General features: G+C 39.6%; 1 protein-coding gene and 1 pseudogene across 1 annotated transcript; one reads left to right on the top strand and one right to left on the bottom strand.

The window, feature by feature from the left end:
* Positions 1-142: 142 nt before the first annotated feature.
* Positions 143-22,154, bottom strand: Cdc23 (cell division cycle 23). Its single transcript, XM_020185234.2, has 16 exons — positions 21,977-22,154; positions 21,817-21,889; positions 19,884-20,021; positions 18,472-18,514; positions 17,855-17,960; positions 17,633-17,765; positions 15,057-15,234; positions 14,874-14,971; positions 14,644-14,725; positions 4,866-5,019; positions 4,630-4,749; positions 4,209-4,284; positions 3,815-3,876; positions 1,998-2,076; positions 1,802-1,921; positions 143-1,465 (listed from the first exon to the last, which is right to left on the bottom strand). The coding sequence occupies exons 1-16, from the start codon at positions 22,135-22,137 to the stop codon at positions 1,295-1,297; spliced, it is 1,794 nt and encodes a 597-aa protein (XP_020040823.1). The 5' UTR covers positions 22,138-22,154; the 3' UTR covers positions 143-1,294.
* LOC109700178 (glycolipid transfer protein-like) lies at positions 8,968-9,710 on the top strand (annotated as a pseudogene).
* Positions 22,155-27,989: the final 5,835 nt, after the last annotated feature.

Genomic DNA, 27,989 nt, shown 5'->3' with positions numbered 1-27,989 from the left:
ATGAAGACAAATTATAAAAAGGGCAGAAAAATAAGACTCAAACATTCTGGTCCATGTGAACTCTGCACAGGAATAGCAAAAGAAACCAGAACTAGTGTTCATCTAGCCTAAAAAGACTTAGGAAGAAATGAATTCAAGTGGCTTTAGATATTCTAAACCTTTTTTTAATATAAAATGAAGCATCATACATTAGGAGATGAGTAAAAATGTCCTAGAAACAAGAGAAGGCTGGATCCTAAGTTAAGAATGATCCATAGCATATACTGTACAAATTCATCACAGCAAACGTAATCAAAGCATATTATCTGCTACTGAACACATATGCACCAGCCTGAAACCCTCTGTGAGCACCATAAGAATACCATGTCTATACAGATGAGGTTGAAAAAAATGTATTCTTTTGGCGATAGAGGGAAAAACAGACCAGCACAAAGTAAGTTTATTCTTATCTGTAGTCAAAAGTTATTTTCAAATGTCCATGAAATCTGTAATTGTCTCTTTGCTTTGATAGGGCTATAGCTAATGCTATAGACATCTTTGTCCTCAGGAAAGGGCATCAATAATTCATGCTCACAGAAATTCTTTTTCTCTTCTATTTAACCCTAAGTTGCTTCCAATTTGAAAGCTTTTAGAAGACTCCTTTTCAAAACTGTTTTGAAGAATGTCTCCAAAGAACACATGTAGCTCTACTCCATTTAAACCTAATCTCTGACATCAGAATGGGGGTTTTACTCAACAACTTCATGACTTCATTTCTAGTAGGGCATGGTAGTACATGCCTGTAATTCCAGCACTAGGGAGGCTGAGGCCAGAGAACTGAGAGTTTGAGGCTGGTTTAGGCTGTACAGTGAAACTGCAACTCAAAAAAAAACCCAAAATAAAAGGCTCTTTCTGTCCAGTGTCCTGATGCTGCCTATTGCCAGAATAGGGGATAGTGGCAGATTTTTCTCCCCTTGTCTATCCCACTCCCAAAGCATTAAAACCTTGTTCCTGTAACACTGCCTGTGCTAAAGTGCTGTATAAGGGATGTGTTTGCTTGGGGGTGGGGAAGGGGGATTCTGGGAAGAAGGTCAAGAACTACAGCCATTCTTTGAAGAAAAGGGAGATAGAAGTGCTTCTAACTAGCAAAAGACAAGTATCTGTTCCTGCCAGTACTTGTGTCTGCCTCTGTCCTCAAGGCTGTTTTCATCTGTAGAAATGAGAAGAGCTGAAGTCCTTGGGAGACCTGGCCATTCTTTATGTAGAGGTAAGGCTTACTATGGGGTCTAGCAATGTGCTGACTTAAAAGTCGCAACTACGGTGTGACTGATGACAAGTTGAGTGGAGAAACTCTTCGTGTGGGAGTGTTGTTAGCAGACAGTGATGCAGGGAGGAAGAAGGGAGCAGGCATCTCAGTTGTGGGAGTCTCGCCTTGGTTCCGCAGCTGTAGGATTTGTCGGAGCAAGGCTTTACCTTCTTCTCGGGTCTGAAATAAAGTCAAGCAGTTGTTTCAAAATATGTTCAAGGCTATTCTCAAAAACAGGCTATTGAAAGATACTACTGTTCCACAGACCAGAGTAGGTTTATAAATTGGTGGTAGTACATACTTGTAATCCCAGCACTCAAGAGACTGAGGCGGGAGGATCACAAGTTCAAGGCCAGCTTGGGCTACATAAACAAGAACCCTGTCTCAAAAAAAAAAAAAAAAAAAAAGGTAGGCTTTCTATTGACATACTTATCCACCTTCCAAGTAACACATCATGGTAAAAACCATATATTCTAGCCCCAAATTGCATCCCTTTATTAAAGAACTGATACCTACGTCATTGAATGCACAACACTTCTGGGCACAAGTTGAAGCTTCATCCCACAGCTTGCACTTAAAATAGTACTGAGCCAGATAGCGAAACGCAGTGCTTTCCTCCAAGTGCTCCACTATTTCCTAGATAAGGAAATCAGGAATGACTGAGGTGATAAAAATAATATCAGCAACACAATTCTCATGCTATCACACATACCCCACAGGAATAGATATCTTGGATATATTTGATGTAACACTGGGCAGCCTGTTCTGACTCAGTCAACTGTTCATGAAGCCTACAAAAGAAATTAGGCTTTAAATACAAATCAGACCTCAAAGCAAGTTAGTTTAAAAGTAAAGTTTAAAAGTAAAAACATGATTATGACAAAAAGAAAAAAGACAATATACAGACAAATACAAATTTTGACATGACACACTGGGATCCAGAAGAGGTTTTTTTTTGGGGGGGGGGGTATTTTTTGTTTTTGTGGGACTGGGATTTGAACTTAGGGCTTCATACTTGCAAAGCAGGTGTTCTACCACTTGAGCCACACCTCCAGTCCATTTTGTGCTGGTTATTTTGGAGACGGGGTCTCACAAACTATTTGCCTGGGCTGGCCTCAATCCTTTCAATCTCAGCCTCCCAAGTAGCAAGGCCTGGCTCCAGAAGAGTTTAGTGCCCATCAGATGAATACCTCTAGAAAGCTTAGAATCAGGGCTGAGGGCATGGTTCAAGTGATAGAGTACCTGCCTAACAAGCAGCTCAAGGCCCTGGGTTCAATCCTTGGCACTACAAAAAAAAAAAAAAACACAAAAATTTAGGAGTATAATTTAGTGGTAAAGTGCTTGCCTTAGCATGGGTGAGGCTCTGGGTTCAATCCCTAGTACCACATGGTAGGCTCTGTGGGGGAGGTGGGGCTAGGGGAGTTTACAGTTGTCATTCTTCCGACTAATGATGGAAGGAAAGTTAAGAGTAAATACTTGGGGCTAGGAATGTAGCTCAGTGCTTAAGTGTTTGTTTGCCTAGCACACACAAGGCCCTCGGTTTGATCCCTAGTACTGCAGAAAATAAATAAAAAAGAGTAATATTTATGTTGGATAATACAACCCTCAAAAACTCTCCAGTAATACCTGGAATGATATTGAAAAATACATTAAGGAACTCAGACTTATGAGTCCAAATAAGAACTGGCAGGAATGAAATTGCATTTCAGGTCTTTACCAACTATTTTTGAGCAATTTGTTAAATTTCTTGGTCTTATCAGGAAATTAGAACTTAAAGTCATTTTCCTAAAAAACTTGGCGATACTAGACTTTGAATTCAAGGCCTTGCTCCTGCTAGGAAAGCTCTGTACCACTTGAGCCATATCCCCAGCATTTTCTTAGAATACATTAACATAAAAATTTCATTTCAGCCGGGCACCAATGGCTCACACCTGTAATCCTGTAATCCAGGAGGCAGAGATCAGGAGGATCATGGTTTGAAGCCAGCCCAGGCAACCAGTTCCGCAAGACCCTATCTTGAAAAACCCTTCACAAAAAAGGCTGGAGGAGTGGCTCAAGGTGAAGGCCCTGAGTTCAAGCCTCAGTACTGCCAAAATAAATAAATAAATAAATAAATAAATCATTTCTTCTTTTTTTTTTTTCTTTTTTTCCGTGCTGGGGATCAAACTCAGGGCCTCCTGCTTTCCAGACAAGTACTCTACCACTGAGCTACACCCCTGGCCCATTCCTTTTTTCAATTCATTCTTGATCCCTTGTGTAGTAGGAAAGCTATTCCCCCTTAAAAGAGAAATGGCACTTTCCAGAGTTAAGATGGCTAGGGTTAGGGTATAGCTCAGTGGTAGAGTGCATGCTTAGCATGTGCAAGGTTCTAGGTTTAACCCCAGCACCCCTCCCCTTCCCCCCAACCCACGCACAAAAGATGACTCAATTCCAAGACTAGCATTTGTATACCCTACTGAACTCAAATTCATGTGACAATGGAAGGATGGAAGGGTCCAGAACATGCAATATCAATAGCATTCCACTCACTTTGCCAGTTTTACAAGAGCCATTTTCTCCACATCTCCTACAGCATAAGCTCTCCAATAACACTGTTAAAAAACAAATAAACAAAAAACAGTCACTTTGACATTGCCCATGTATAACAACTAATCACATAAAGGTTAAGGCCTCCAAGCCTTCTACAAGTTCAGATATGCAGAATACAAAACATTTTTACTGGTTCTGACATGTCTAGGCTACATACTGGCATTGCCATTGATGCTCTCAGCCTACTTTTGTTTTTAGCTTAAGTGGTGACCCTTAAAATATTCAGACTTCACTATACACATAGATCACAATAATGAAAAAATTAGAGTACAAATAGTCCAACCTTCATCTAAACAGATTTGCACTCAAAATCTCAAGGCCAAATATCAGGTACCTTTTTGGCTTCCACTAGTTGATTGAGTTTCTCGTAACATTCTCCTAAGGCAACCAACATACGAGAATCATTTGGCCTGAGAAAGAAGAGGAATAGGTGAGCTGAGCAAAGATTGTCATTAACTGAAGTTTTCTGTTGAAAAGTACCCCTGATACTTATTTTATTGCTATTTCAAATCTATGCAAGGACCAGTCTTCAATAGAATGCTTCATATAATTACATTACTTTGTGCTCATAATTATACTATCAACCCATTAGTGGAAGACACTAAATAAAAATGATCAAACAGTGTTTAGCAAGTATAAACTTAGGTCTCCAGTAGTTAAAATCATTCACAGTGATTCATCAATGGCAATCAAAAGAGAAAGAAGCAGTATTAGCCCCTCCCACAGCGAACACATTGTCAAGTGACCAGACTTACCGAAGCTGGTGAGCCCGTCTATAATAATAAAGGCAATAAAATGGCATCTTAAGGATTTCGTAGGTCTGCCCAAGGCCATACCAAGCTCTGTAGTCTCTCTTATTGACTTCAATGGCATGTCTAAGAAATGGAAAAGGTAGACTGGTGAGAAGGTACAATCAAGGTTGCAGGCTCAACAGAGGCTCCCGACATCACATCAACCTGCTCCATCCACTCACCCACAACCATATGCTCACCGATAAGCCTGGATAGCAGCAGAGGTATTTTTCATTTCCATGTATTCATGCCCCATCAGTGTCCAGGCCCCAAGATACCGAGGATTCAACTTCAGGGCTCTCTGGAAATATAAGGCTGCTTTCTCATGCTGAGAACGTAAACTATAATAATTGCCTGATTAAAAAAACAACAACAAAATATAAGGGTTTGGTGTATGGCTCAAGTGATAGAGTGCCTGCCTAGCAAGCATGAAACCTCAGTATTGCCAAGAAAGAAAAACAAAAATTAGCCAGATGCAATGGCTTTGGTCTATAATCTCAGCTGCTCAGAAGGTGGAGATCTGGACAATCATGGGCAAAAAGTTCTCAAGACCCCACTTCAACCAATTAGCTGGGTGTAGTGGCAAGTGCTTGTCATCCCAGCTATATAAAAGGTATAAATAGAGGGTAAAGGACCAAGCTGACCAAGGCAAAAAAAATATGAGACTCTATTCAAAAAATAACTAAAGCAGGTCTGGAAATGTGGCTCAAGTGGTAGAGCAAGCTTGAGGCCTGAGTTAAAATTCCAGTATCACCAAGAAAAAAAAAAGTATATATATATATATGTACACACATATTTATATGAATATCTAGAAAGGTTAAAAAAAAAAGTCTGCTGAAATAGATTGCATTGGGCTGTTCACCAAGTGAGCATGAAGCTATAACCTATTCCCCCTAAAGTCCTGGCAGAAGAACCAAACTGTACACAAGGGAAACATTCGTTTCTTTAGAAAATATATCTTTTGAAGTTTTTTAAAATTTTTCATTTTATGTAAAAATATGGTCTTTAATTGGGTGGATGTTCTGGATAATCCATTCAAGGAAGATCTCTTAGTCCAACTTCACAAAGCTGATGTCCAGCCTGGTGCTTGTAGCTTGCACCTATAATTCTAGCTACTCAGGAGACAGAGATCAGGATGCCAACCCAGGCAAGTAGTTCAGGAGACCCATCTCCAAAAAACCCATCACAAAAAAGGGCTGGTGGAGTGGCTCAAGGTGTAGGCCCTTAATTCAAATTCCAGTATGCAAAATAAATAAATAAATAAAGCTGATGCCCTTCAAGTACTAATGGAAACACTGCTGATGTGTGTTGAGCCAATATTTCCAGATCAGACCATGCCAGTATGAGGTGACATGGGGAAATATATTTAATCTATCACACATTCAGGTTAAAAAAGTGTTCCCAAACACTGCAAGTTTTTCTTCATTTTATTTCATCTGGATATAGCATTTATATACATATATTCCTAACACACAGAGTTTTCTACAGTATGCTTTATACTGGTAGTTTTCAAACTATACTTTTTTCAAACATAGGTTTCTAAGAAGGTACCTCATGGATTAAAAAGAGCTCTAGGAGAATGATGGAGGGGGTGAATTTAACTATGATAAATTGTAAAAACTTTTGTAAATGTCACAGTGTACCCCCAGTACAACAATATAATAAAATAAATTAAAATAAAAAAAGTTCTTAGCTTCCCTCCTTTCCAAAAAATTAAGACAGTTGTGTTACCACTAGTCCTGAAAAGGGCAAGTGAAAGATTTCAGGGTTTTGTAAAAGATTTTATAGAAGGGTTTAAAAGCCATCTATGTAGCTTACCTCAAGTAGTGAATGGATATGCAAAATGCAGTATGTTCAAACAATGGGGAATGAAAAGAACTACTGATAAGTGTCATAACATGGATGAGCCTTAAATGCATGCCAATTGAAAGATACCACACAATACGACTAAATATTACAAAATTTCATTCATATGGAAATCCAAGAATAGGCAGAACTATATAGCTAGAAAGCAGAGCAGTGGTTGCTGGAGGCAGGCATGAAGATAAGTACAAAGGAATTGTTTGGGGTTATGAAGTAATCTCAATTGGATTGTGATGATGGTTATAAATGTTTGTATACAAAAACTCATTGAAATTTTTACAAACTTAAAATGGGTGAATTTTATGGTATATAAATTATACCTTAAAAAAGTCTCAACAGTGGCTCACGTCTGTAACCCTGACTACTCAGGAGGCAGAAATCAGGAGAACTACGGTTCAAAGACAGCCAGGGCAAAAAGTTCTCAAGACCCTATCTTGAAAATACCCAACACAAAAAAAGGGCTAGTGGAATGGCTCAAGTGGTAGATGCCTGCCTAGCAATCATGAAGCCCTGAGTTCACACACCAGTATCATCAAAAAAAAAAAAAAAAAAAATTTTTTTCTTTGAGCTAGGGTAGCTCAAGCTGGTCTTGAAATTTGTAATCCTATTGCCTCTGCCTCCCACGTGGGATTACAGGTTTACAATAATACTCCCAGCAAGTTTTGTTTTGTTTTTTTTTAAAGAATGGCTTAGAGCTATAACAACATTGGAGGGATTTTCCTGAGGTATAGTTGAGTGAGAAAAGTAAAATATAACAATAACTATGTAATTTTATCCTATTTTTATAAAGCAAATAGCTCAGTAAACTCTGTGTTTGTGTGACTATTTTTATGTGGTCTGAGAACATGTTAACACAATTTTTTTTTCTTTTTTTTTTTGGTGGTACTTAGGCTTAAGCTTTAGGCCTACACCTTGAGCCACTCTACCAGCCCTATTTTGTGATGGGTTTTTTCAAGATAGGGTCTCTCGAACTATTTGTCCAGACCTAGCAACACAAGTAATTTAAAGGAGGAAAGGTACAACAACAACAAAACAAAAAAAACCTGCATTAAAAAAAAAAATCTCTGGCTGGTAGAGTAGCTCAAGTGGTAGAGGCCCTGAGTTCAAATCCCAGTACTGCCAAATAAAAGGAAATTATTTTGGTAAGACAACCAAGAAAGAAAACCTCCATTTTTTTTTAATCTATGTAGACTCAGCTTCTTAGTTTGATTTAGGAGAAATCAATTACATCAACTATCTGTACTCTTTTACCTGATTATTTAGACCCAAACTCAATTTCTTGTTCTTCTAGAAAAAAGGAGGGTTTTATGTGCTACACCAGGATATCTTTGTTTCTGTTCCTGACTCAGACTAAGAGATAGAAGAGTAAGCAGATTCTAGGTACAATACCCAAAGGTGAACTTTTGTTATGGAGGAAAAGAGATAGGGTAGTGATAGCAAGGATATAAGCTTCAGCAGCTAAAGGAGTTAGAATGACAAAGGGGATGTTAAAGGTTTAACAGTTAAGTTCTGGGCAAAGATTACGTAACTGAGATATATGTGTGTAATATATATATATATATTTTTTTTAAGCCAGGTGGAAGAGACTGAATGGTTGTAATGTGCCATGCAACTTATACTGCTGTAAATGTTTATACATATTAATTTGTTTAATCTTTACAGCTCTGTGGGGGGCAGGTTCTATTACTATTCTCTCGTATGAATAAAGAACATAAAGCACGGCTGGGCACTGGTGGCTTATGCTTGTAATCCTAGATATAATCGGAGGATCTCAGTTCAAGGCCAGTTCCAGGTAAAGTTTGTGAGCCCTGTCTTGAAAATACTCAACACAAAAAAGGTCTGACAGAGTGGCTCTAGTAGTAAAGTGCCTGTGTAGCAAGCATGAGGTCCAGAGTACAAATCCCAGTACTTTAAGAACTTAAAGCACAGAGTGATTAGCCGAGTTGTCCAAGTTCACATAGCTAGTTTGTATCAGAACCTAGATTTAAACTTGTACAGTCTGGCAACAGACAGACCAGTTCTCTCTCTCCCTTCTCTCAGAGATTGGGAGTCCTGAACAGGTGCAAAAGGAAGCAATTCACATCAAGACATAAAAGCAGAATCAAGGACCAAACAAGTAGGACGTTCTTGCCATCACTCTATTCTTAGATTGTTTCATTCTCTTAGATCCTCAGCTTCCTTTTCTTCTTTCCATCCTTCTTTCTCCTTTTCACGTCCTCTGAACTGGCTATAATATGAAAGATGAAGTTTTTGTCAAAATCTACTGTTCCCTTTTTTTTTTTGTGTAGTACTGGGGTTTGAACTCAGCTTTGTGCCTGCTAGGCAGGTGCTCTACCACTTGAGCCACTCCACCAGCCCCACACTGTTCCCTTTCTTGATTTTTAAGTTATGTAGGCTAAATTCAACATTTATTGACTATATGTTGGAAAATTTGCTGGCTATTATGGATATGGGGGGGGTGGAACCATGCAGGAGTTTGCCTCTGAAGATTAAAAAACCATGAAACAACAAAAAAAGAAAAAGAAAAAAACAAAAAACAAAAAAACTGCCCGTGGCACCAGCTGGGGCATTACCACAGGCCTCAACCCTGAAATGGCACTGCTTGCCAAGCACCTTCTGAAGCCCATGGATAAACAGATTAAGACCAGGCCTTTCCTGGAGGCGGTGTCCCACCTGCCACCCTTCTTTGATTGCCTTGGCTCCCCAGTGTTTACACCCATCAAGGCAGACATAAGTGGCAACATCATGAAAATCAAAGCCGTGTATGACACCAACCCAGCCAAGTTCCAGACACTGCAGAACTTTCTGGAGATGGAGAAGGAAAGGTACAGAGCAGAATGGCCCAAAGTGGGAGGTACGCTGGTGCTGATGTGGCTAAAAAGAGGCCTGCACTTCATCCACGTCTTCCTCCAGAGCATCTGTGACGGAGAGCAGAACCACCCCAACCTCAACCTCGTCAACACCACCAAGGCCTACAAGATGGCCCTTATGAAGTACCACGGCTGGATAGTGCAAAAGATCTTCCAGGCAGCACTGTATGCGGTGCACTCTCCAAGGGGCAGAACATAACAGAGAAGGAGTGCCTGGAGAAGATCCGCCTCTCCCTAGTCAACTACACTGCCACCATTGATGTCATCTGTGAGATGTACAAGATGAACGCTGAGCTCAACTACAAGGTGTAGGCTCTGTAACATCTGGCCACTTGCAGGAACAAGCAACTCCAAATCACTGTGAACCAAGCCAGCTGGTCCCCAGGAAGGGCCCACAGACCAGCAAGACCTACAGGGGGAGGCCCCAGGTTCTTTTTTTTTTTTTTTTCTTTTTTCTTTTATTATTCCTATGTGCATACAAGGCTTGGTTCATTTCTCCCCCCTGCCCCCACCCCCTCCCTTACCACCCACTCCCCCCAGCCCCAGGTTCTTAAAAGTCATTTTTTTAACCTATCCTAATGGGCCATAAATACTGATCTTCCTTCCAAATCTCCTTCGAATTTCACAACAGCACAGATCAACTGTACCCCTGCATTTCAGTATGATAAAAACCAATTAATACTGCTAATAAATTAAGTCCTAGTGTTTTTTTCTTTTGTTTTCTCCCCACACCAACAGCCTCACTGGGGGACCAGTGTGTGCCCCAGCAGTGAAGCACATATCCTTATGATGACCTCGCCAAATGATGTGTTGCATATTTTAAGGACCATGAACAGTTTATGATTGGAAGTTATGCAGGGTTTCTACTGCAGTGTTCTTAAAAAGGCAGACTAGTGTGTGTTCTCCAGTGGTTTGATCAGCCCCACCTCACAGCAGGATCATTAGAAACCCTGCTCTCTTTGTCTTGCCAGATTGGGTTTTATAGCTGAAACCCACCAGCAAGCCTTTTCAAGCTATTGACCAGGCACAGACAATGGCCCTTCATGACTGTGTTTGCATTCTTCTGCATAATTATTTTCTTCAGGGACAACCTTTCCAATCTAAGAAACTATCTAAGAAACAGGAATTCTCTGGAGGGGGAATTTCTCCAGCTGCAGAGTCCAAGAAAATGCTTCACTGCCTTAACTGCTCTTTCTGGTGCTAAAAAAAGCTATTTTTTAAAGTACTGGGCAGGGTTAGGGAGGGGGTAGGGGAGGGGGGGGAGAAATGACCCAAACATTGTATGCACATATGAATAAAAAAAAAGAAAGAAAGAAATGTATTGATACTCAGCATAAAGAGGTATTGGGCCTTACAGGATTCTTCTTAAGATCATAGCAGAACAAACCATAATGTAGCACAGCATAATTACAATAAAACTTCTTGGATGTCAGTGGGCAAAAAAATAAAAATAAAAAATAAAGTACTGGGCAAACAAAGCAACCCCAAAAGAACTGATGTGTTTAAAAAAAAAAAAAGAAAAGGAAAAAAAAAACCCAATGAGGAACAAATGGTGATTTTTATGTAGAAGTGAAATAATTCTTAATAAATAAATACGTATTTTGGAATTAAAAAAAAAGAAACTCTTAAATCATTATTCTTCATATGTACATCACCTCTGAATTTAATTGGCTTTCAGTTAATAAGTTAAAAAAAAGAACTATTCATTATCTCCTCTACTCTTATCATGTAAAGGGTACATCACCAATTCCTGTTTATTCCTAAATAACAGGAATAACTTCCTAAATATGTGCCTAATTATTTTTGGTGTTGTTGTTTTTGTGGCGGTATAAAGATGGAACCTAGAGCCTTGCATATACTTCTGAAACCATTCTCAGTTCCCAACCCCTTTTTTGTGGCACTGGAGAAGAATGCCAAGCAAGCATTCTAACACAGTCTCCCAGTCCATTCTCTCTAATTCAATACCTTAGGCTTTTATCATCCCTACACTGGGTTATGGCAAAAGCTCCTAACTGGTCTCTCTTGCCTTTTTTCTAATGTTCTTTTTCTAATCAACTCAGTAGTGTCTCTTTTCATTTTTTTGAAAATGAAAAATTGACCATTTTCATCATTCTGGTTAAAACCCTCTAGAGAACACCAATTGCCCTAAGAATGAAACCCAAATTTTTAGCAAGGCAAAAAGGCTCTTTAAGATCTATCCTGTTTGTATATTCCTATCTCCACACCATGCTTCAGGCAAAATGAACTATTTCAAAAACAACGTATATGCCCCTGTACTGTGATGCTCTTCCCAAACTGACCCTTCTTCTTCTTGAAATTTTTGCTGCTATCCATCCTTCAAGAATCTTCTTCTCCAAAAAGCCTTCCCTAATCTCAGACTGTGTTAGAGACTGTGATAGTTAATCACGTCAACTTGATTAGATTGAGAAATATCTGTGAGATTAGTAAAGAGCACCTCTGGGTATGTCTATGATGGCATTTACACAGATTAGATGGTGAGGGCTGTGACCTAAGGAATGGATTGATTCCTTGATGGATTCACAAGATGATGAGATTATTGGGAAGTGGTGAAAACTAGGGTACCTCCTCTCCAATACAAAGTGAACAGCTTTCCTCTGCCACACACTCACTGCCATGGCGATTTTTTTAACAAGGGCCAAGAAACACAGAATCAAGTAACTATGGACTAAACCCTCTAAAACCTTTCTTCCCTTTAGGTTGATCTTCAGGTATTTTGGTCACAGTGATGCAAGGTAACCAATACAAATATCTTTCCTATGTACTGCCTTAGCTTATTTACCTCAGTCAAAACACTCAATCTGCTATATTATAATTTACTTTCCTCCTTTTTTTTTTGAGATAGTCCAGACTAGCCTTGAGCCTGATATGTAGTACAGGCTGGCCTCGATAGTTGCTTTCTTACTAGTTTTGCTCAATAAGCAATTAGGGTAGACGTAGACACTGCAATACAAAGCACAGTGCATGCCACTCAGAAGACACTCGAGATGCTTTCTTTTCTATCCTTTTCTTTTTCTTTTTCTTTTTTTTTTTTTTGTGGTGCTAGGAATTGAACTGAGAGCCCTGAATGTGCTACGTAAGTACTTTACCACTAAGCCTCATCCTCAGCCCTCAAAAGATGTTTGGATTGTTTTCTAAATAAACTGGAGTTCCACCCTAACTTCTGTGGACTTTATAGTTTACTCACAGTACTTTTTTTTTAAGAGAAGAAAAAGATTTATTAGGATACCATTAAAAGGAGAGAAAATGGTGGGCAGCAAACAAGCATAGCACCAGTGCTCTGATCTTAAAAAGATCACTTGTTTCAATGCTAATCTATGTTCCATAGGACTTAATCTACTTCTTGTAAATGTTTACTTCCCTTTCTACATCATGACTTCCTCCAAGGTTAGAAATACTTATCGAATGACTGATAAGCTGAAATTCCATTGGTTATTGATGATTAATTGATTATTAATAACATCTTAACCTAGAAAGGTAAAAATCTAAGACTTTAATGTAATGTGACCAAAGACCCAGAAACGGGTATCCCTTTCACCTCCAGGGAACCTGTTTTCAATTAGAACTAACACACTTGCTTTTCTCCAGGAGCAGCTATTTACATTACCTGATTATCAGACCACACAGTATGGCCAAATATATATGACCATGTTCTTACCAAAGGTGATTCTGACCTCAAAGGAAACGTGGAAATGTCTGGAAACACTTTTAATTGTTACAAATGAGGGAAGGAGGTTACTGGCATCTAGTGAGTAGAGATACTGTATACTGCTAACACTTATAATGCAGAGGACAGCACGAGATTAAAAAAAAAAGTCATCCAGCTCAAATGTCAATAGTGTCAACACTGACAATAGTCAGGGAAACAGATACTTCCATTTATTTTCATAGGACTGGAAATTCTTACAAACCTTTTAATTATATTAAAGTTTAAAGCGAACACACATTGATCTACTTACACAGAAATAGGTGCACAAGCATACACAAGTAAATGTGTATACACAAAGATGGTTCCTGAAGGTAGGTGCTGTACTACTTGAGCCATGCCCCCAACCCTGGCTGTAACTTCTATAATGGAAAATTATTAAATAAAAGTGATACGGAGTCTTTGTTCCCATTTCCTGAATCTGGAACAGGAAATGTTTCTCTTTTCCTCTCCCCCAATTCCCCAATCTATACTTTATTCTGCTATACTAATTCCTTGCTAAAACTTTCAAAAAAAAAAAAAAAAAGTGATAGTACGTGTATATAATAAAATACTGAGGGCTGAGCCAGGCACCAGTGGCTCATGCCTGTAATCCTAGCTAGTCAGGAGGCAGAGTTCAGGAGGATTGTGGTTCAAAGACAGCCCAAGGGAAACAGTTCTCAAGACCCTATCTCAAAAAAAATCCAATAACAAAAAAGGGCTGGCAGAGTTGCTCAAGTGGCAGAGCATCTGCCTAGCAAGTGTAAGGCCCTCAGTTCAAATCCCAGTCTACAAAAAAAACACTGGGGGCTGGAGATATAACTAAATTGCAGAGTGCAAAGTTAGTATATTTTAGGTCCTAGGTTTAATCCCCAGCAGCACCACCTCCAAATGCTAGACAGTTATCAAAAGTAATATAAACCAAGGCCAGAGATGGTGGTACACACTCAGAATTCTAGCACTTGAGAGGCTGAGGCAAGACAATTGTAAGCTCAAGGCCAGCCAAGACAACCCCTGTCTCAAAAAAGAAGAAAAGGGATGGAGCATGGCTCAAGTGGTAGAGCACTAGTAAGCACAAGGCTGTGAGTTCAAACCCCATTATCGCCAAAAATAAAAACAAAACAAAAACTCAGAAGTTCAATCATCTCAAGGATCCCTAGTACTACCCTTTGCTGGAGGAGTGGCTCAAGTGGTACAGGCACACTTGCCTAACAAGTGTGAGGCCCTGAATTCAAATCTCAGTACTGAGGAAAAAAACTGATACAGAAAGAGGCTAAAGATAAATCAAAGATATGTTAAAAAAAATTAACACAGCAGTATGAATGGCATAGTTTTTGCAAACAAACTACACATACATATACAAATACACACAGTTTCAGTATGTGCACAGAAAACATTCTAGTCATGTTCACCAATCGTAGGGGTGGGATTATGGTAAGCTTTCATATTCTAGTACCTTTGACACTTTACACTGTTTTTATTTTTGTATTTGTTACTTAAAACATAGATAAATCTTAAAAGGAAAAAATGTAGTTAACTTACCAATTACACAGCATGTTTCCACACGGTATTTGTCAATTTCACAGAGGTTATGAGCCAGGTAACTCAATTCAGATTTCATGCTCTGGGAGAAAAAAAGAAAGATGATCTAAGCATGAAAAAGTACTCTCTAAATTATTGTTCATGTAGCTAATGTACATGGTGAATGTCCTCCAATTGAGGACATTAAAGCATAAGACCTTAATCACACCCAAGCAAGAGAAGCAACTTACCCTAACATAAAGAAGGTTGGAGAATGTGTCCATATTTTCAATCCTGTAAGGGTCTTGTTTCCTTAGCTCATTAAAAATGGAGAGAGCTTTATCAATATCTGAAAACAGAAGATAAAGAGTTCCAGAAAACTACACAATGTACCTCTCAGGGTTTAATCATATTTCATTGTCCTATTCACTCACCTCTGATATTGTGATAGGCAACTGCAATTTGAGAAACAATATAAGAGCTTTTAGAGAAGCCAACATCAATGAGATTCTGATACTTCTGCAGGGCCTCCTCTATCAACTGCAACTCTGTGTATATATGAGCCAGAAAAAACTCTTTCATCCAGGTGTCTGGCAAAGACAGGAACTTCAGCTGGCAACAGGAGAGAAGGACACACTTAATATAATTTGACCTCTCTCCATACGAACATCAAGGAATAATCTTTATTGTCTGAAGTCATTTATCACTAAAATTTTATTAGAGCACCTAAAAGTGAATACAAGGTAATCTGATTAAATATGTGTAACTTATAAGTACAATTAGGGAAGAATGGACTATGGCCTAGTGGGATAAGCTTCCAAAAAAAAAAAAAAAGAAAAGAAAGAGAATGAGTAAGATTCTTATTTTAAATTAAAAAAAGAGGGGGCTGGTGGTGTGGCTCAAGTGATACACTTGCAAGCACAAAGCCCTGAGTTTAAACTCCAGCACTACAAAAAAAACAAGAGCTAGGGATGTAGCTCAGTGGTAGAGTGCTTGTCTAACATATGACAGACCCTCAGTTCAATCCCTAACACCACAGAAACAAAAAATTTTAAAAATAATAGTAATAAAGTGAGAGAAAGGAAGAGACAGAAAAAGAAGACAACATTCTAGGCAAGGACAATGTAAGTAGAGGCAAAGCAGACGAGTAAGATAAGGAAAATACCCTGGTTTGAGGAAGCTATGTACCGGGAAAGAGTGAAAAAATAAGATTGGACTGATAGGGCAGATCCTATCATGCAACAGAAAATGGGGTACAACAGGATACTGCCAATTTTTGCCAAGAGAATGATGTGATTTGTGTTTTAAGTATAAATTAGGTGGGTATAGGTGGCTCACGCCTGTAATCCCAGCTACTTGGGAGGCTTAGATTGGTAAGATGCTGGTTCTAGGCCAGCATGGGCAAACAGTTTCATCAGAGATCCCATCTCCAAATTAACCAGTGCAAAAATGGAGTGGAGGTATGGTTTAAGTGGTAGAGTGCCTGCTTTATAATCCTACCAAAAAAAAAAAATGTTTGGAAAGAGTATGTAAGATAGCTTAGAAATGGAAATATAAAAATGGGAAAACTAGAAACTATCTATTACTTAATAAGTAAGCTGAATTTAAAATGATAACTGAGGTGGCAAAGGGAACAAAAAGAAAGAGATATATACCAGAAAGTAACCATGGCATTGTCTCATGACTGACTAGATTGAGAGAGATAAAAGAAAAGGGAGAGACAAATAGGACTCTGAGGTAACAAGGCCCTGGATTTAACACACACACACACACACACACACACACACACACACACACACACACACACACACACCACCACCACCACCACCACCACCACCACCACCACCACCACCCCACCCCCTCAAGCAGACTGGATATCTAGAGAAACAGAGAAAGTAGTGATAGTCTACCAAGGTGGAAGGAAGAAAGAGAATTTGGCATGCAATATGAGAAATTTGGTTTTGAGTATTTTGAGATCAGACATAAGCTTTCAATGAAAGTCTACTAGATAGTTAAGAGATGGGTGAAAATAAAAATAAAGTGAAAAGAAGAGATGGGGCCTGGGGATGTAGCTCAGTGGTTAAGTGATTGCCTAGCATGCACAAGGCCCTGCATTTGATCACCAGTACCACACACATAAAAAGAGATGGGCAAATACAAGTAAACTAAGATAAGATTTCAGACATAGATTCAGAAGTAGCACAAATCATTACTGGGAGAAATCAACTTGCCTTTGGCTCTTTAGAGCCAACAAAAGGAAATATGTTGTTTCCATTAACCATTGACAAATAGCAAAACAAACATTACAGACAAAGTTCTATAATAATAAGTACTAAAAATAATTGCAGTTTATAAATCAATTTCATACATCATGATTAAAAGGCCTCCAAATCTTTAGAGAATCCATGACTTCTTAGAACAGGCCCACATAGTGTTTTAAGGCAATTCTTGGTATCAGAGAAAACTTTCCTATGGTATCTTTGGAATAAGTAGAGAAACTGTAATATATAGTCTATAAAAGAAGCTACGGTAAAACTTGAATATGAAAATATTCTAATATAAATGCATGCGAATCCAATGACAATTACTAAACAAGAGCTAATCATTATCAAATAAAGATTGAAATTTTAAGATAGGCACTGGTGGCTTTCACTTGTAATCTTAGCTTCTCAGGAGGCAGAGATCAGGAGGATGGCAGTTTAAGGACAGCCCAGGAAAAATAGTTCTTAAGAACAATCTCGAAAATACCCAACACAAAAAAGGGCTGGTGGAGTAACTCAAGTGGTAGAGAGCCTGCCTAGCAAGCGTGAGGCCCTGAGTTCAAACTCCAGTAGCAAAAAAAAAAATCTAAATTTAAAAACAGTGAAAGGGACTGGGACTGGAAACACAGGAAAGAGCTAGTTATAAACAAAGGTCATGCTGACAACACCATTCCCCATTACATTATTACAGATTACATAAGACCTGTAGCAAAGGTTTTTCTACTTTTCCATAGCTCATCTCAATTTACCATCTCTTTGTCTGTAATCAGGTTACAGAGTTCTAACCAGGCTCCCCAATGCAAAGGCAAAACATGAGTAGCCTCCACAAAAACATCAATGGCCTCTTTCACCAAGTCCAGTTTTCGAAGCACCACACCATACCTGGGAAAAAAGGAGAGGTTAATACTTTATATTTTCCTTCTACTAAAGAGAGTATGTTATAGAAAGTCCCAAGTTACTATAAAACTTACAGATAAAGGCCAAACCCATCAAGTTCCCGAGCTTGATGTTTTTTGCTGAGCTCCACTCTCAATTCTCTAAGAGCTTCATTTTTTACTTGTCCTTTCTCCAGGGGACCTAGGAAGGAAACAGTTTCTGATCTAAGGAAAGGATGCTGGTTTTCATTCTCAAAGATGTACATATTCCCATTAGCAACAACCCAAATACCCCTGAAATCTCAAGAAAACACTCACAAATGGCCAATGACATCTTACACAATCCACTTATTTTACTCCAGAAATTGCAAGTGATAATGGATCTGCAGTTCTATTTTGTTAGGTTCACACATTTGTTTTATTTGAATTTGTATCAACATTTAAAAATCTAAAGTGTCAATTAAAATTCCAACTTCAGGTTGTAGGAAACAGAGGGGTCAAGGAAAGAAAGCCCTACAACAGCAGGCCCAGACTCTCACAAGGCAGTCCTCAGCTGGAGCTGGCTGACAACCAGGCAGCTAAGATAAGCCATGTGCTCAACAATGTACAACAGTGCTCCTCAGTCCATTCATATTACCAGCCCAAATCCGGTAGGCATTTAAGTTTGAAACTCTACTTTTTAAGGCAAAATATTTAGAGAAAAAAAATCATACCTAGGCTATCAACTGTTTCATCATCCTTCTTTTTCTCTCCAGACTGTAAGAGAAAATCAACAAATAGGTCTTTTTTTTTTTTAAGTTTATCCTAGAACTTGAGGATAGCACCTGATTCTACCTCAACGGCCCAAATCCAACTAAATTTCCTCTATTTTTGGTCATTAATTTTAAACAACCATTCAGGGGTTCCCACTAGCTAAATCTGGGATAACTGGAACACAAAATTGTTAAGTACAGTTATGAAATTAAACAATTAAAAACACAGGAATCCATGAGTCCACCTGCTGCTACATAGATAAATGGGGAAGGGCCAGGCACTGGTGGCTGACACCTGTAATCCTTGCTACTTGGGAAGCTGAAACCAGGAGTGAGATTTGAGGACAGTCAGGGAAAAAAGAGCAAAATGGACTGAAAGTGTGGCTCAAGTGGTAAGAGTGTCGCTTTTTTTAAGCCTGCTTTGCAAGCACGAAGCCCTAACTTCAAACACCAGTACCACTTTAAAAAAAAAAAAAAAAAAAGGGAAGGGAAGGGAGGCTATTGTATAAGAGCAGAATGTCAAATGTGAACAATAAATATAGACAGTACTGGAATGGGAAACACTTTGCAATATCATGGTAAAGAGCTTGCAGCAAGAATTAACAATAGATATTAAATTTAGAGGAAACTTTTTATGAAGTGCAAGATATTTGCATGGCCTTAAAGTATATCTCCACAGATTGATCATTAGTTGTAAGTGAAATAATAGTAACTATGCAGTGGAAAAAAATGGGCAACAACTTGAGGAAAGGAGGGAAGGAGAGAACGAAAGAAGAAAGGAAGAGAAGGACAAAAGAGAAAATAAAAGGAAACAAAAGACCTAGGTCTGGGGGTGTCAGTAGTACAGCATGGTGCTTATCATATCCAAGGTTCTGGGTTTGATCCCCACCACCACCACAAAAAAAAGAAAAGAAAAATACTCTTTCTTGGGGGTCTGGGGGACACTGGGATTTGAATTCAGGGTTTTCCACTTATAAAGCAGGTGCTCTAACACTTCAGCCACACCTCCAGTCCATTTTGTTCTGGTTATTTTTGGAGATGTAGCTAAGGTTACAGGTATGAGCCTCCCAGGCCTAGCTTGTCACTTAATTCTTAAACAATAAAACTAATTCACAGACATGAAAAGCCTTATATAACCTAAAGCAAATAATTATCCTATTAGTCATTCCTAAGAATATTTCCTTCCATGTCATTATTTTTTAAACTTTACTTATCATAAACTTATCATAATTTCTTACTACTGTTAAGTATTAATAAAGTACATTCATTTGGTGGCCCACTGCCAAACTATTTAAAAGATTAATTTTTTTCCACTTGGTTCTAAATACACATGCTTCATTGAAGAAAAAGTAACATCTTAAAATGGCCCTCACCAGATATCTGGAATACATAAACAGAAAATAGGCCTTTTTGCTATTGCAGCCATGCAAGAAATGTGCTGCCCGATCATATTCTTTAACATCAAAGTAGGCCTTGGCCAGAGTGTAAGCATCCATATCCCGGGCATCCTCCTACAAGAGACAAATTTATGCAAGTGGTTATGAATAGAACAACCGAAGTTCAAGTATAAGAAGCATATTAATTTCAAGATAAAGGAAAAAATGTTATTTCTCTCCTCCCAAAAGCATAACATATATGTATATAGATGCATATACACAGCATTTTTATAAATTACCAGAGAAGGCCAGAGAACTTATTTTCCCCTGAAGTACCTTTTCAAAATAAAAGGCTAGTGAAAAAGTCAAAATTTTGGCTGGGTGCCAGTGGCTCATGCCTGTAATCCTGAGATGAGGAGGATCATGGTTTAAGACCAAGGCCAGTCTAGGCAAAAAGTTTATGAGAACCCCCCCACATCTCCAAAATAACCAGAGCAAAATGGACTGGAGAAGTGGCTCATGTGGTAGAGCACCAGCTTTGCAAGTGTGAAGCAATGAATTAAAAATCCAGTCTCACAAAAAAAAAAAAAAAAAAAAAGCCAAAGTTTTAAGGTTTATTCTAGTTCAAACTGTAGAACAAGAAAATTAGATTTAAATGTTTCTCTGAGTCTTTTCAGGTATACTCCTTAGAGAAGACCTGAAAATGCTAAATAGCCAACAAATTAGCAAAGAGGCTGCTAAATAAAAAAATCAGCACACTTCATAAGAAGTTGAAAGCTATATAACACTTTCTAATAATTCAATAATGGTTAGGTTTTTGAAATGTCTACAAAATCCCTGCATATCATCTAAACTCCTGTTAGAGGGAGGTATTTACTGAGGTTCCATTTGTCACCTGGCACTCTGCTTTATATACTCATTCAACAATGTTTTATCTTATTCAGGACCATCAATGCTCCTAGGCTCTGTGAAAGTAGACACAGGGAAGTAAAAGTTAATATGACAGATATAAATCACATTTACTCAAAGATTGGTATTAGAATAATGTATGCTTCACTCTCATTGTCTTATTTAATGTTCTTGAAAACCCAACAACTATTAATATTATAGATAGAAGAGAAGGCTGTCACTTATAATTTACTTGCCCACATTGATGCTACTAGTACAGGACATGACTGGTACTGGGCATGGTGGGGCATACGGAGAATCCCAGCACTCGTTGAGTCAATTCCCAGGATTGCCAATAATAATAATAATAACAGCAATTTAAAATAAATATACAAAATAAAAGACCTCGCACTCAGGAGGCAGAGACAGGAGATCACACGTTCGAGGCTAGCCTGGACTACATAGCGAGACCTTGTCTCAAAGAAGGAAAAAAAAAAAAAAAGACAACTATAGATGCAAATCTACTTGAAAATCGTAAGAGTATTAAATGAGGTGCGTTTGCTTCATTTAATTCCAACAATAATCTCACAAAGTAGATATAATCCTCATTTCACAGATAAAGAAACTATGTTTCAGAAGGCTAAATTGTCCAAACTCACTAGTTTTACGAGATTTGAACCCAAGGCCCACACACTTAACCATTTTGCAACGCCAATCAGAAGGCAGTGTAAAAATAGTTTTGCGCTGCTGTAAAAACTTTGATTCATCTCATCCTTACGAGTATCGCTGAGCCACAAAACCTAAAAGGCTGACATCTTAAGCAATGATTGTTTCTATTTCTCCCCAGTTGTAGTAAGAGCATCACCAAGCGTTTCAAAGCTCAACAGACCCATCCGGATAAAGCTGCTGACAAGGCGCAACTCCCTAAATGTTTTGCATTCCCTCTGCAAACACGCCTGCTGAGCAGCTGGTTGCCTTCCAGTAGCGCGGCGCTCAGTCCTCTCGCTGCACATCCCTTCGGGAGATGTGAAGATGCCCTTACCTCGGTAATAGGAGGCGGGGGCTGCAGCTCTGCCAGCGGCAACGCCGGAAGGGAGAAGGCCAACTCCGCAGACCTGCAACACCCACACAACCTCCATCAGCTGGACCGGCCCGCAAGGCCGAGCATCCAAGCCCGGTCCCTTCCAACCCCGACACCTCACCATTTACTACTGTGCAGCAGTCCTCGCTCCCGAGTAAGGCCCGCAATAAGAAGCAGCTGCTTCTTAATTTCCCGCAAATCCGAGAAATCTGCGTTGGTGGACAGGTCGGGCACTGCGGCCGCCGTCACCGACACCACGGCCACAGAGGTACTCGCAGCCATTTTTCTCACTGGGGCCACTCCAGCCAATCAGCGTTGAGAATACTAGCTGCCCCTCGGCACCAAAACAAGCCGACCTGTCATTGGCCAGTACTTGCTCCAGCACAACTAAGAGACAATTATATACCCGATTGGTCAACGGCGACAAAGGCGGAAAAATTAGAACAAGAAATGAAGAAGGGAGGAAGGGCCCTGAGCCAGGGAGAAATAAGGGACTTGGAAAGGTGTGCTGGAAACCGGGCTATGGCGGCTCACGCCTGTAATCCTAGCTACTCAGGAGGCAGAGATCAGGAGGATGGTGGTTCGGAACCAGCCCGGCCAAATAGTTAGCGAGACCCTATCTCGAAAAACCGTTCACACTCGGATGGTGGAGTGGCTCAAGCGGTAGAGCGCCTGCCTAACAAGTGTAAGGCCCTGGGTTCAAACTCCAGTACTACAAAAAAAAAAAAAAAGCCAAGAAAAAACCCATCACAGAAAAGGACTGGTGGAATGGCTCAAGATGTAAGCCCCGAGTTCAAACCCCAGTAGCACAAAAAAAATAAAAAGAGTGTTCAGGAGAGCTGAGCGTGGGAGTAACAGAAAGAAGAGATGAAGAGGGATGATGTGATTGGATAAAAAATAGAAAAGTGTCCTTTCAAGGAAGATCCTGTGCAGGGGATGCCCTTGATATACGTGGCCTAAAAAGGATGCCTGGTTTCCTCTCGATTTTTCCTTGAGGTACAATCAGAATGTAACATCCCAATGTAGAGAATCCTTAGTCTTTATCTCCCCTCCATTTTACTCCAGGAGGGAAAAAAGACAGTTAATATTTATTAAGTGGTTACCTGGTGACAGTTTCTGTACTTTGACAAGTATAATCTGGTATAACTCTAAAACCAGTACTATTGTTAGGAGCTAGCTTGACCTTAGACAGTCAGGGCTGGAGGCTAGAAAGAGCCAGCTGGCCTGGTGGAGTGATTCAGGTGGTAGAGCGCCTGACCTACGCAACCGTGAAACCCCAGGACCGTCAAAAAAAAAAAAAAGAGGCAGCTGAATGAAGTCAACCAGAGAACAAAAGTAGGGCAAGAAAGCACAGCAGGATGTTGACCCAGACAGTACTCCCCATAAGTGTGTCGCCCAGGTGTGAAAGGGGAACAAGAGCAGTTAAAGTTTGACAGACAACCTCAGGAGAAAAGAAAAAAAATGAGATCACCTTCTCTTGGGACCCCTTTCCCTTCAGCTCCAGGGCTCTACTCTCCCACTTTGTTGTTTTCTACCTCAATAAACTCTCCCACTTTACATTTTAAAAAAAAGAAAAGAAAAAATGAATCAAGAAACCAACCTTTGGTTTATAAGAAACCAAAACTAGAACCAACCAATCAGAAAGCTGGTTCCAAGAACTTGCAAACCCTACCCTAAGAACCAAGTAAAACCCCCTAGATGTTGCAGTTGGTATGACTCAGTCTTTCTGACCCCACCTGTTCAGGTGCTCTGTCTTCCTGTACTTCAATAAACTTTCTCTTGCTTGCTACTAACCTGTTGTCTGGGGTTGGTATTCTTTGACTAACCCTGGACAAGAACCAAACAAACTTAACCTGCAGGGCATCACAACCAGTCATATTAGTATCACTATGATATTCCTGTCATTCCAGTTTTATAGATAAGAAAACTAATTCAGAAAGGCTAAAGAGAGAGTCCAGATTATAACCCAGATCTGATTCCAAAATTCATTTTTCTTACATAGTGCATCAAGATGGCTGGGGGTATAGTTCAGTGATGGAGCTCTTGTGTAGCAGTGAAGCCCTAGGTTTAATTCCCAGTACATACACAAAATTTTACCTAAAGGTTTATATAGCTGAGTGTGATGGCTAGTGCCTGAGGTCCCAAGGTACTCAGGAGGCTGAAGCAGGAGGATCACTTGAGCTGAGGAGTTTGAGACTAACCTGGGAAAACATAGTGTGACCCTGATTCCAAAAAAAGGAAAAGAGTTCATATTAGGGCTGGTGGAGTTGCTCAAGCAGTAACAGCATGTACCTAGCAAGCATGAAGCCCTGAGTTCAAATCCCAGTGTCACCAAAAAAAAAAAAACACACACATATTATTAGCCAGGCATCAGTGGTTCACGCCTGTGATCCTAGCTACTCAAGGGACAGAGATCAGGAGGATTGAAGTTCAAAGCCAACCCAGGGCAAATAGTTTGAAAGACCCTATCTCAAAATAAAAAAACACAAAATAGGGCTGGTGGAGTGGCTCAAGGTATAGGCCTGAGTTCAAACCCCAGTAGCACCAAAAAAAAAAGTGTATATGTTAATATATAGTATTATCTTCCCAACTCTCTTGGGAATTTTTTGAACCATTTTTTCATTCTTTGGATGTTACTCAAAAGTGATTTCAAGTAAGGCATGTTGCTTTATATTAATATATTATTAAAGATTGTATTATAAAGTCAGCTTTATTGTCCTTAAATAATACATAGCCTATGAATGCAAAATTCTACTTTGTCTGGGCACAGCAGCTCAAGCCTAAAATTTTAGCTGCTCAGGAGAGCAGGAGGATCATGGTCCAAGGCCTGCTATGGCAAAAAGTTTGCAAGACCACATCTCAACCAGTGGTTGGCACAGTGGCATGTTCCTGTCATCCCCAGCTACACAAGGAAGCACAAATAGTAGGACTGTGGGCCAGGCCAGCTCAGGCATAAATCAAGACTCCATCTCAAAAATAACTAACTCTAAGGATAGAGGTACCGTTCAAGAGGTAGAATGCCTGCCTAGTAAGTGCAAAGTCCTAAGTTCAAACCCCTAGTACTACCAAAAAAAAAAATGGACTTTATATTGATGATGATGATGATTAGGAAGGAGAGAAGGGTAGAACTCAAGAATGTGAGCTCTATCTGGGTTCAGGTCATTCATTGATAAAATGAGGCTCATTATAATAATTCATGTCATTGCACTGGGTGAGAATTGAATGAGATTTAAGATGATTTTTAAGTACTGAATAGAGATAAGCTCTTATTAAGCACTTACTCCCACTAGAATCTTGGTATGTACAATCACTAATCTTCTTGACTACCCTATAAGAAAGGAATCATTATCCCTATTTTATATAGTAGAAAACAGACTCAGATAACAACTTATCTAAGGTGACCACAGGTCCTGACTAAAGCCCATATTCTTCCACTAATGTTAAAATTTCAATATTTATTTCTTATTTGTGTGTTTTGCCATTTACTTATCATTTTCAAATGTCATTGAATCCTATGTCCTTTTCCCGATGACAATAAACCTATTTTATAGAGTTGTTATGACAATTAGAGATAAGTACATTAGTAGGTATTTGTATGAGGAAAGAGATGACATGATTTGGGGGTTACCCAGATATTGAGAGGTAAGGAAACCAGGACTCCATGTACCTAGTTCAACCCTCTTCCCCCATTCTTAGATGCCACTTCTAGAAGTAGCCCAGGATTGGAATCCAGAAGAGCTAAAATCTGCCATGATCTAACTATAACTGCAAAAATCTCCCCTCTTCCACTCCCCTTCCTCCCTGAGCCTTAGTTTTCCCCTTATAAAATGACAGACCTAAGCAAGGTGACTTCTAAAATTCTTGCCAAGTCTTGCTAAGTTCCAGTTGGAGACTGGAGCTCAGATTGCCCCTGTGAAAATTAGAGAGGAGGGAGTGCTTCTTTGGTTTTGGACTATTAACAAATAAATCAAACGCTAGTGATGTAATAAAGACTTAAAAAGTCACTGTTTTTTGTTTGTTTCAGTGCTGGGGTTTGAACTCAGGGCCTACACTTTGAGCTACTCCACCACACCTTTTTAGTGATGGTTTTTATCAAGATAGAGTCTTATGAACTATTTGCCAGGGCTGGCTTTGAACCATGATCCTCCTGATCTTTGCTTCCTGAAGTAGCTAGGATTAGAGGTGTGAGCCACCTGCACCCAGCAAGAAGTCATTATTGTCAAACATGGTTCCCAGGCTAAGGTGGGAAGATCACTTGAGCCTGCAAGTGCAAAATGAACCTGGGCAACACAGCAAGACCCTGTCTCAAACAAACAAAGAAGACATTGTTATGTTTGAGATAGGCAACTCCTCTCTCAGTGGAATTTTGTGACTCCCCCCAGAAGCAAGGTGCAATATGAAATCCGAGCGCTCAGACCTCAATCTCCCTCCTGTACTCTACAACCAGAAACCCCCTCCCCTCTCTCTACAATATTAGAACCCTTGAAGGGGAGAAGAGTTTAAAGGTGACTAGAGTCCTAGTGCTCTGATCCTATGCAGGTCTCTGCACTACAATCCCAGGTTGTATTTTCCCTTGTGACTGAGTCTCCATTGTGTCTACTTGTTAATCCTTCTTAACCCTGCGATAGAACATATAACTAAACTAGCTAGCCAACATGTCACCCAAGAGCTTAGAGAGTTGCACCCACACCCTGATGTGCTGGGGCCCACATCCAAGAAGGGAAATGATCCAAAAACTTCATTTCCTCCAAAGGGGCTTAGTGCTCTGGGCTTAAGGGCACACTAGCCAGGAGGATCTTTGTAGCCAATTACAAACATCTACAAGTGGGTTCTTGAGAAATACATGATGAATCAGTTCGGGAGAAATACCACAAGCACATAGATGCTTTTTTTTTTTTTTTCAAAGACAGGGTCTCACTATGTAGCCAAGGCTGTCCTCCAACTCACAGTCCTTCTGTCTCTGCTGGGATTACAAGCATGTACCACTATGTCTGGCTACACAATTGATTTTTTTTTCAGTACTGGAGTTTGAACTCAGGAACTCATGTTTGCTAGGCAGGTGCTCTACCACTTTAACTGCACCCCTAGTCCTTTTTTCTTTAGTTATTTTTCAGGTAGAATCTTGTGTTTTTTACCCAGGGCTGGCCTCAGACCACCATCCTCGTACCCACAGCCTCCCACATAACTGGAATGATAGGCACATACCACCACATCCAGCTTGTTGGTTGAGATGGGGTCTCCTTAGCTTTTTGCCTAGGCTGACCTTGAACTGTCATCCTGCCCATCTGTGCCTCCTGAATTGCTGGGATTACAGGTGTGAGCCACAGCATTCAGTTTGCATTTTCTTTTACTGTTTCTATCAAGAAGAAAATGTATCAGAAAAAGAAGAGAAAGAAAGGACAGAGGGATGGAAAGAAATGAACATTTATTTAACTGATTACTAGGTACTCTGTGTGCCATTTCTTCTGGTCCTCACAACAGCCATGTGTAATCAATCCTAACCATCACTCTTACCCCCATATTCCAGGTGGAAAGGTTTACTGACTTGCATAAAGCCACCCTGCTGGAATATAATGGAGCCACACCAAGTGTCTCTGATTCCAAAGTTCATGCTTATTTCCATCATACCAGAGTTCTTCTACCAGAGAAGATTTAAAAAATAATAGCAATAACTATATAAGCAGCTCCCATTTATCAACTATCAATTACAAGCCAGTCTGTGCTAAGGTTTTTGTTTTTGTTTTTTTGTTTCTTTTTTTTGGTGGAACTGGGGTTTGAAGTCAGGACTTCCCACTTGCAAAGCAGGCACTCTACTACTTGAACCACACCTCCAGCCCTGTCCTAAAGTTTTACATAAACTATCTCATTTAACCCTTACACAAACATTATATGCCATTAACCCTCACAAGCCAAAAAAATAGATGTTTTTATTAGTCCCATTTTACAGATAAGGACACTGAGATCCATAAGATCCACAGTTATAAAATGGTGGCGTGAGCCACCTGTGCCTGGCTCACACCTGTAATTCTAACTACTGAGAAGGCAGAGATCAGGAGGATCATGCTTTGAAGCCAGCCTGGGCAAATAAGTTCATGAGAACCTACCTCAAAAACATCCATTACAAAAAATGGCTG

Source organism: Castor canadensis, chromosome 6, assembly GCF_047511655.1.
Source record: "Castor canadensis chromosome 6, mCasCan1.hap1v2, whole genome shotgun sequence".
NCBI classification, from domain to species: Eukaryota; Metazoa; Chordata; class Mammalia; order Rodentia; family Castoridae; genus Castor; species Castor canadensis.
Note: the sequence above shows the minus strand (reverse complement) of the source record. Positions and strands in the feature narration are given on the sequence as shown.

What these genes read in the sequence shown, in the direction of transcription:
- Cdc23 (XM_020185234.2), bottom strand. Translation starts at nt 22,137, where the DNA reads ATGGCTGCGAGTACCTCTGTGGCCGTGGTGTCGGTGACGGCGGCCGCA. An exon ending in TTATGTATTCCAGATATCTG is followed by an intron (nt 18,515 to 19,883) that starts GTGAGGGCCATT and finishes TTTCTCTTACAG; the next exon opens with TCTGGAGAGAAAAAGAAGGA. An exon ending in AACTAGTGGAAGCCAAAAAG is followed by an intron (nt 3,877 to 4,208) that starts GTACCTGATATT and finishes GTTTTTTAACAG; the next exon opens with TGTTATTGGAGAGCTTATGC.